The sequence below is a fragment of the Castor canadensis genome, chromosome 16, assembly GCF_047511655.1.
Source record: "Castor canadensis chromosome 16, mCasCan1.hap1v2, whole genome shotgun sequence".
Taxonomy (NCBI): domain Eukaryota; kingdom Metazoa; phylum Chordata; class Mammalia; order Rodentia; family Castoridae; genus Castor; species Castor canadensis.
Window position 1 is genome coordinate 62,473,913 of NC_133401.1, and position 10,051 is coordinate 62,483,963.

Below are 10,051 nucleotides of genomic sequence, written 5' to 3' on the forward strand. Positions count from 1 at the left end.
AAATGTGGTCTCAAGAAAGGAAGCTAACATTAAGCATTTCCTTCTTTCTCCAACAAAAACGCATTAAAATTTGGAAAGCCAGTATCATGGTGTGATTGACATAAATGAAGAATAAGGATTCTCATACTTTTTATAGGCTCTAAATTAGACAGCTTGTTTTTATGAGAAAGCTTATAGTTATGGAAAATGAAAGTGTGTTTTATTGTTGATTCACTTCTGAAAAAAAAAGTATAGATTTGGGGCCTACAGTGAAGGTATGTGTTAAGCAACTGATACAACTCAGTTGTTTTCCATTTACTTCCTAGACTTTTGGTCACTCAAGCTGATGGTGTAGGTATTTTGTGAAAGAATTTAAATGGGCCCAGCCAGGAACAGGGACAGGCATCGGTATCTCTGACTTACTCAAGTACTAAAGGGGAGCTGAGCTCATGCTGCTCAATTGGCCTTCTGCAAGGCTGGATTTGATGGTAGGGTCTCTCTTCAAGCAGAACTGTTTGGTAGACAGCATGTGAACTGCCCTTTGAATATGCCCCAGGTAGCTGGTGTGGCAGATACTCAGTCTGCATGTGCAGTTCTTTCCTTCCAAGTTGGTGTTCTTTCACATTCTACTCACCATCTAAACAGCATTCCTAGCTCTCTCTATGACGGCCATCTTTCCTGGACTGTATATTTTGTAGCTTCTGCTGTCACTAGTACATTTTCAATAGTGTCCACTCCAAGTCCCTGGACTGAACACAGACCTCATCCCAATTACAGCAGTAATCGGACATAGACTCTCGTTCTTCACATTCTGTCGGGAATATAGCTGAAATCTAGGATGCAAAGACTCTAGAAGCGGTATTCCAGCATTTGTGTCTCCTTTTTAAAATTGCTACTAATTTCATAAAAAGGAGTTGGTTAGATGGTTTCCTATTGCCAAAAGTCTATGTTGATTGGGTGTCTACGAGAATAGACTTTTTTTTAAAGCTGAGGGTTTTTCATTTATGTGTTAGTACTATACTGAATCACTGTATCTAGGATTCATTTTGATTTAGACTGTGTTCATGTTTTCTTCAAGCTAATTAATTTTACACCATATAATCATTTCCAAACTTTTAAAAGTAGAACCTAGATAAAATCTTATATAAAAGTTGAATGGTGCTGCTATGGTTGGTTTAGGGCTTGAGCTATCACCCCTTCACATCCCCCTCATCCCTAAGCACCTGACTAACTTGCCTCACCCCTCCTCCACCTCATCTCCACCAAACTCTGCCTCTCCCCACCTCATCTTCCTCCCCTTCCACATCTCCACTCTTCCCCTCACCTCATGTCACACCACCCCCAGCAGCAACCCCTGTATATTCCCTCATCTTCAGTGCATGCACTAAGCTTTTCCCTTGGGAACTGTTTCCTAGGATGATATATGTTTAATAATGACAAATAAGGGGGAAAGAACATTCCATAGAGTACAAAGAGTATTACTCCCATTCTTGCCCAAATATGTGCCTCTTTGAATATCAGGCACACTGAGAGAATTTTCAAATGTAACACTTTTTGAGAACTTAAATTAATTTTGAAATAGTTCATGATACCCTCTTTAACCAAGAGTCTTGGAATTCCAATTGTTAAGATGGGGTTATGCAGGTAGAAATCCTTCCAAAATGTGAAGTAAAATCAAGGCAGCTCCTATAATCCTAGCTGCAGTTTTAGCATAGAATTTGCCCCATCCCCAACATAAGTGAACCCCTTAAAAATGCCGTTCTTATTGCAGAAATAAGCTACTGTAAGGGAAAAGGCAATCCTTCCTTTGGACAAATTTCTTAGAGACAAACATGAACCTGATTTATTAATGCTGTGCTCTTTTGAAAACTTTCATATTCTTTAATTAGAAATTCTTTAGATATTCTTTAATTAGAAATATAGGTGAAGTGCCAGAATTTGTTAGAATTTTTTTTGTTAGAGGTTTTTTTTTTTTTCTAAGTTGGAAGTATAGCTATTTTAGGGATCTTCTTTGCATATTGAGTTTTTAATCTGAAGAATCAGTAAATGTAATGGAGCATTTTCCAAGTGAAGAATTCCTTGTCATCTTTAAATACCCACCTGCCAGGATGCTGGGCTGTTAGCATCAGAGACTCTGAAAACAGCCCTTAATTGACACATTGACAACTATTTATGCATGTTGATTTTTGAAATAAGGTATTTCTAGATTGTGACCATGGGACCTTATAAACAGTTCTCATAGCACAGCAGCCTCTGACTGTGCCCTCTCAGTCTTATTCTCCTAGCTTTTCTAACACGCAGAATCTTTTCTACCCCGCAGGTCACTCTTTCCCTGTCTCAAGCCCAGGCTGCAGTTTTGTCTTCTAGACTAATAAATCTGATGCCCAAAGTCCACGTGGTTGTCTCAGAAACCTTCCAAGCTTAATGTGAATGCTTGATCTTCCTGCCTTCAAAAAATCTTTCTGCTCCAGTTTCTGACATCTTAGTGTCTAAGCTGATAGTGGAGCTGTTCTCACTCTCTCTCTCCCTCTCTCTCTCTCTCTCTCTCTCTCTCTCTCTCTCTCTCTCTCTCTCTCTCTCCCCCTCCCTGTCTCTCTCTCCCTCCCTACCCTCCCTTACTCCCTCCCTCCCTCTCCTTCTTACTCAAACCAGTTGCTAAGCCTGGTCCTTTCTACCCCCAAAGTCCAAAGTCTATTTCTATCCCCATAGCCAATTCATAGCCCAGCTCACAGATGGTCATTCAGCTTCTCACCCCACATCAGTCCATTCTTAACAGAGGAATCTTTTCAAAGAGCTTAGTGCCTAAAAAGTCATGTCTAAACCCAGTAGCTTGGTATGTTGATCTTTTATAATTTGGCCAATCTTTCCAGTGTCATCACTTTCTTTGTCATTTGTGCCATCTGCTTTCAGCCTACACTTGCAATGTCCTGGACATGTTTGGCACATGTTACCTCTGCCTGAGTACACTCTTCTGCTCAGGACATAGAGCAGCCACTCCCGCTCCCTCTTGCTATCTTCATCTTGCCAAAGTCTACGTATCCTTCAGAGTTCAACTCAGGTATTCCTTTTCAATGAGTCCTACCAAAACCTGGCTTAGGTAGTATATAAAAAGTGCTGTCAGTTCTAGCAGAAAAAAACCTTACAGCGTCTGAAACACATTGGATTGAGTTTTTCCACCTGTGCATAAGTAGTTGAAAGATAAATGGTCCCAGGTAGGTGCAGGTCCTTAAAGATCTAGACTTTCCATCTTTCCATTTTCCATGTCCATTTATCTCTGAATCCTTTAAAACTATTTACTTGTCTCTGTCTCTGCCACTGCCCTAAGTATAGGTCCTTATCGTCTCTCTGATGAGTTGGCCCAGATGCTTCCAGTCTTAATTTTCCCCCAAAGCATCTTTCTACAATGTATATTCAGCCATGCCATCACTGTGTATAAATATCTGTAGCCCCCCCCTGTTGTTTTTAGAACAGAGTTTGAGGTCCTCTACCACTGGCCAATCTACCACTTCAGCTTTGTTTGTTACGCACTTTACCTCCTATTTTATGTAACAACAAGAAGCTACTTGCATTTCTTTTTTGCACCTCTTGGCCTTGTTCTTAGGGTTGCCTCTGCCTATGAGGTCCTTTTCCACTCACCTCTCCCTCTTTGGTAACTGCCTATTACTCATTTTTTTTTAAGCACTCACTTGATTTGGGAAGTCTTCCTGACTGCTTCTTCCTTTCCCCTACCATAACTCAGTTATGGATGAAGTGCCCTTCATCCTGTGCATCCTGTACTAATACTTGCCCAGCGTCTCTCAGTTGGCTCTGTTGGATACGAATGTGTACTCCCTGATGGCAGGGGATGATAGTCTCAGTGCTTGACACAGAGTAAACAGTGAGTTTATTTCTGTTGACTTGCTAAATGATTAAGTAGGAAGGGAAAAGTTTGGGTAGCCTTTAGATTTCTCAAATGGGCTAAAATGTTTATTCACCTAATTTTGACTTAGCTGTTACGTATGCTATTGAATGCTGTGTTTGGTTTTTGTGAAAGATGTATTCTGCATTTGGTTTTTAGGTTAAAGCCATTCACATCCATTGTGACATGTTCTCAGTTCAAAATGGCCTGCTGACACCAACACTAAAGGCTAAGAGACCAGAGCTGAGAGAGTACTTCAGAAAACAAATAGAAGAGCTTTACTCCATCTCCATGTGAAGCTCAAGGAAAGTTCTCGGTGTGACGGGCTGGGCAGCAACATCACAGTAATTCTTGAAAGTCATAAGTCAAATGACACAGCTGGAAATGAATATGCATCTGATTTTTTGATCGAGCCTTTCCCTGTCCCAAGAGGTCTTTAACAATATTTTCTCTATCATCACCAAGTACACTTTATTTTTATTAAAATGATATTGTAGCAAGCTGCTAAAAATACCACAAATGGCAATGTGAAAATCAAGAACTGTGTACCACTAAAAGTAATATATTCTCAATGTTCACAGAATTCCTATTAAACACAAAGGAGAAAAAACACGACTGATACATTGTACTTAATTATTTGTGGAATAACACACTACAGTGAATATCTAGACAATGTGGACTACCTCATTCAATAACTGATTGTCAAAATCACAGTTAAATCAGATTTAAAAATGAAAAGGTGTACAGAATCACAATAAAACAAAACATAACTCACATTCTACTTGACTTCAGATTCCTTAACCATAACAATCCTGATTAATGAGAAAAAGTCTTCTCTCTGAGTTTTACTTTTATTCATGAAAAATGTAAATTCAGATATTCCTAAAACAAATGTTATATTTGTATAGCAACTTACAAAGATCTTTCAGTATGTTTTCTCATATAAAGTTCATTGAAATCTTCAGGAGCTACCTATAAAATGTAATGTAAAACTACTCAAGGATAGTGTGTAGATATTCATGGACTTCTGACCATAATGAATTTTGAACAATGTCTGTTGACTTTACAGTGAATGGAACTTGGTGGAGACTTGGGAGGAGAATTCAGTTATTTCTCAGGGTGGGCAGCAATTAACGTACCTATGTTCCTTGAAGAAGTCTTCCCCTCTTCCATTCTCAGTATGGCTGTAATTCTGAACAACTTCACTGTCTTTCAATAAGACTATCAAGGCAGGTCGTGGGGAGGGGTAGATGTTATTTCCAAAGAAAATAATTTTTTCAAAGACATTTTGAAGACTCTCTTCACAATCCCCCTGGAACACGTTATCGGTCTATCATAGAGAAATATTTTCTAATGGCATAATTCCATTTCTAGAGTCTTTAAATGCTCCTAGGTTTAACCATAAACTCCTTTCTTGCATCTGTATTTACACACACACACATTGGATGCCAACAGTTTGATATGACAAAAGCTCTGATTCCGTGGATAGCTGTTCAGTTCCAAGCTATAGACTGTGCAGCAGGAATGTGTTTTTCTTCTCTAGGGATGAGAGCACATGGACAGCACACGTGTGATTCACATGTTCATTCAAAACTACATGTGCTCAGTTTGCAGTACAAAAGCCCTGGAAGAAGTCGGAACCATCATTGAACGTTGGCAGGTAAAACCCTCTTCATCACGGGGGCCTAGGGATGACTCGGCAAAAGTGGACCACAAGTTCATTAAATTATTTAGTCCATATTTTACATATACCTTGGGCATGTCGCTCTGAAGACCCACTGTTGCCCTTTTAAATTTGACGAGCTAGTTGTGTGCACATTAATTTCTCTTGATTTTTACAGTGCTAGAGATTGAACACAGGGCCTTGCCCATGATAGGCAAGTGCCTTACCACTAAACTACATCCCCAGCTCTGTACACATCAGTTTTTAAAAGCATTTCTGAGCTAAGCACATACCATGTCCAAGGTCACATTTGTATAACACCAACTTTTTAAATACTTACTTACATATTTGACCAATTAAAAGTGAAACTCATTACCTGAATTGGGAGTTCATACTATTTTAAGGGCAAGTAGCTTTACATTGTCCTTACACGTGACTAAAATTTCATAGTTGGCTTTCATTCTAAAAGAACTACTTTTTTGAGGGCAGGGATTCAAACCCAAGGCCTTGCACATGCTAGGCGAGCATACTACCTGACTTACATTTGCAACCCTTGGTTTTTTGAGGCAGTCTCACTGTGTAGCTCAGGCTTGTCTTGATCTCACTGTGTAATCCAGACTGACCTTGAACTCAACATCCTCCCACCTCAGCCTCCTCTCCACCAAGCCTGCTTCCAAAAGAATTTAAAATAATGTAACTCAAGAAAATTATTAAAACTTATTTTGATTGTATTTATACCTCATACTACTTAGAAATGATTAATTATGGACAACTTAAGGTTGTCACCAAAAGATCTTAGGTTTCTACTGGACTTCCTGAACTGTATGTAAATAATCACATTTGTACCAGTGAATGGATTAGTGCAGATATGCCAAGAAAAGCAAACCATGGACCCTAAATACATTGCATGTCAGTCTAATGCTCTGTAGTAAAGGGAAAATGAGATAGCATGCATTAATGGAAAAATCCCGTTTGCTCCAGATTTCCCAGCCTTAGTTTTTTTGGGGAAATTGCTTTTCACTTTCACCACTATGGAAAAAGACTATTTACTCAAGAGCCAAGGGTATTACATCCTGTCTAAGTTTAGAGGTGTTATAGAAAATTGGTTCCTTAAGCATAACTATGATTGAATGTTTGGCCTTTTTACCTGTTTCTCTTTCAAGTATGTTATTCTCACATTTTACAAATCAATCCTTTTGTGTGTATTACAAAATCGGATATACACAAATATTTTTCCTTTTGTCATAAAAGATATCTTTATGTAATACTGAGACTCCCTCTCCAGATGGAATAGGAGTCTCTAGCCAGGTGAAGTAGTACGCTGAGCTCTGTATATTGGGCACTCAAATTCCCAAGTCCAAGGATTAACCATGCCGTGACTTCCTCACATATACAAGTCACTTTCATTTGAAATTTAGGTGAAACTACAAGTATGAGAAAAAACAAATTTCCATTGCAATTTTTACAATCAGGAAATGTTTCAGCAACTTGAAGTCAGCACTTAATTTGATTGCATCAAAAAACCAACAATCTCTAATTTTTCCATAAAGAAAATAAATTGTTCTTTATGTTCCAAATGTATAAAGCACAAATATGATATAGTTGTTTAAAATATAAAATATTACAAAATGAATGTAAAGAATGGGAAATGTATTTTTGCATGAAAACAAACTTGCAAACTTAATATCTCAGGAAAAAAAGAATGAATAATCATGTATTAAATTGGTAAAGTGTAAGTTAGCTGTATTTTCTTGCCAGTGTTTATTTTAAGGAAGCATTTAAATGAGAAGTAAAAAGGATCCTAGTCATGTAAATTTTTTCTCATGTGTGCTGCATTATCTTGCTGTGTGTCTGCATTAAGAATGACACTAGCATCCAGGCGAGAACCAAACCCTGAAGGGGAAACTCTTCCATGAGTCCACGTTACTGGTTGTAACACAGAGGCAATAGCTAATACTTGGAACACAAGTTTCTAAACCTGGTCCCACATGCAAAGGGTATTCATGAGTTGACAGTGGCATTAAACATTCATTTGACTGATTCTTTTAATTTTCCCTGTTAAACCATTGTGATGATTGCATGCGGGGAAATGGCTATTTTTTGAAGAATTGCTTATTCTACTTTCAATTTTTAAAAATTGGGGGGATTAGAATATTACTTTTTACATTTGCATAGAAATATCTTAACCGTATATTTTCATTTGCTTTGTTATAATAGCATGCATATAAAAGATGCATTTATGAAAACTTTTGTAAAAAATAAAGATTTTTCATTTCTCAAGCTTGTTTATGATTACTATTTTGTATATTTAGACCACATAATTCCATGATGTGAGCATATGAGATAATCACCAATCATGCTGTATAGCTACACAGTATCCAGCTGTGTCACCAGCCAGCATTTCCTACATGCTCTGCACATTCCCCGAACTCCAAAATCTCTGGTGCACCCTGTGAGGTCCGCACCAAGGTAGAATCATAGAGGGCGGTCACTTTGTATCTGGCTTAGTTGACTTAGCATGTGTTCAAACTTCTAACACATGGCACTGTGTGTCAGAATGTCATTCCTTTTTAAGGATAGATGGTATCCCTCTGGATACATAGATCACACTTTTTTCACCATTCTTCATCCATTCATGGCCACTTGGGTTGTTTCCCCCTTTGGTCATAGTCAAGAATGTTGCTATGAGCACAGGGGTGCAAATAACCTGTGAGTTCTTGCTTTAGTTATTTTTTTGGCAGTATGGGGTTTTGAACATAGGACCCTGCACTCACTTCAGCCACACTGCCAGCTGTTTTTCTTTAGTTGTATTTCAGAGAGTCTCTCATGCTTTTTTGCTCAGGCTGGTCTTGCACTGTGATCCTAATTTGTAACTGGGGTTACAGTAAACTCATTTGTCCAGGTCGGCCTTGAACATTGGTGTTCCCAATCTCTGGCTATTTCTATTTCTTTTCTTACTTTGATAAATTCTCAAGCATAAAAATGATTTACATGCAATAAAAGATAGATGGCTTTCCAAATTAATTTCCAAGGGAATGCTTACCACTTATCAAACATTGCACTTGATACTAGAGGTATAAACAAGACTTGGCTTAATTTCACTTCATATTACTTCAGTTCAAGCAGAATTTGATTATGGCATACCCTGGAATTTTGGGAAGATTGTTAATTACATAAAAATAGTTTGAAAATAATTTATCTTGGCAGGGTCACCAGTGTGGGGAAAAATAATAAGCCAAATCTCTCAATTCAATCTTTTCTTGGGGTACTGTGGATTGAACCCAGAGCCTTGCAGATGTTAGGCAAGTGCTGTATTGGGAGGTACACCTGTAGCCATTTCATTTTTGTTTTGTGTTTGAGACAGGACTTTGCCACTACCCTTGCCTGAGCAGGCCTTGAACTGAGATCCTCCTGCCTCCTGAAGTGCTGGGATTATAGGTGGGAATCTCAATGCCTAGAGTCAATTCAGTCTTAAATGTAAACTGTGGAATTGGTTAAGGAAAATCTTTTCTAATCCTGTTTTGTGGAGTGTTTTCATTCCGCTTGGAATTTGCATTGGGTTCAACTTTGTTCTGTACCTGTTGAGAGGATCATATGACTTTCTTCTTCAGTGTACTGATAAGGATATATACACTCGAGCTCACTTTTGAGTATTGAAACAGTCTTGCATTCCCATATTAACCCTATTTGCTATGACTTCATATCCTGCTGATATATTTGTGGGGTCCCTTTGTGGAGATTTTGTTGAGAACCTCTCCTCTGCACTAGGAGGAGTATCGACCTCTGGTTTCTTCTCCTTACAGTGCTCTCTCTCATTTTGGCATTGTGTTGATTTTGTCCAAATGAGCTCGGTAATCTCAAGAAAATTGAGTTGAGGAATAACTTCTCCTGTGATTTCCACTTTCTGGAATATTTTATGTAGCGATATTAAGTTTCCATATATGTGTGATTTCTATATATATATATGATTCCATATATGTATAACTTATCAACGAAGTTGTGCCTTGTGTTTTCTTTGTCCATAGATTCTTAACTATAAATTCATTAAATAGATATAGGATTGTTCACTTATCCAGTTACTCTTTAGTGAGCTATGGTAAATTATATCTTTGAAGAACTTTCTGAATCTGTTGTTGGATTTATGAACATAAAACTATCTGTTATATTCTATTAGCCTCTAAATAGATACGCCATTTGTGATGTCTCTTTTATCCCAGATATTTTCATGTTTCCTCTTTGTTTTCTTTGGTAGATTTGTGAATTTATTTGTCTTTAAGAAATGCGGTTATGGTTTTACTATTTACCTATTGCTGAACTTCAGCAGTGTCTCCCTTTGTGAAGCCTCCCCTGATAACTGTGTCCTCACATTGTTGAGTCTGATTCCCTCCCTCAACCTCCTTAATGGTTGCTTACTGAACCCAGTCCTTCCCCCTCAATCATTTCCTTAGCAAATGCTATTTTTAAAGACACCAAATTCCAGTGGATGTTCTAGGCTCTGCAACAGCACCTAC

The 10,051-nt window shown here is 38.1% G+C and overlaps 1 protein-coding gene across 3 annotated transcripts in view; it reads left to right on the forward strand.

Annotated features, from left to right (window-relative positions):
- Positions 1-7,820, forward strand: part of Acsl6 (acyl-CoA synthetase long chain family member 6) — a 60,409-nt gene extending 52,589 nt beyond the window's left edge. For all 3 annotated transcript variants that reach the window (XM_020180527.2, XM_074057235.1, XM_074057236.1), the window contains exon 21: positions 4,037-7,820. In XM_020180527.2, coding sequence (XP_020036116.1) covers positions 4,037-4,174 — 138 coding nt within the window. In that variant the 3' untranslated portion in view covers positions 4,175-7,820. The remainder of the gene's footprint in view (positions 1-4,036) is intronic.
- The last annotated feature ends 2,231 nt before the right edge of the window (positions 7,821-10,051 follow it).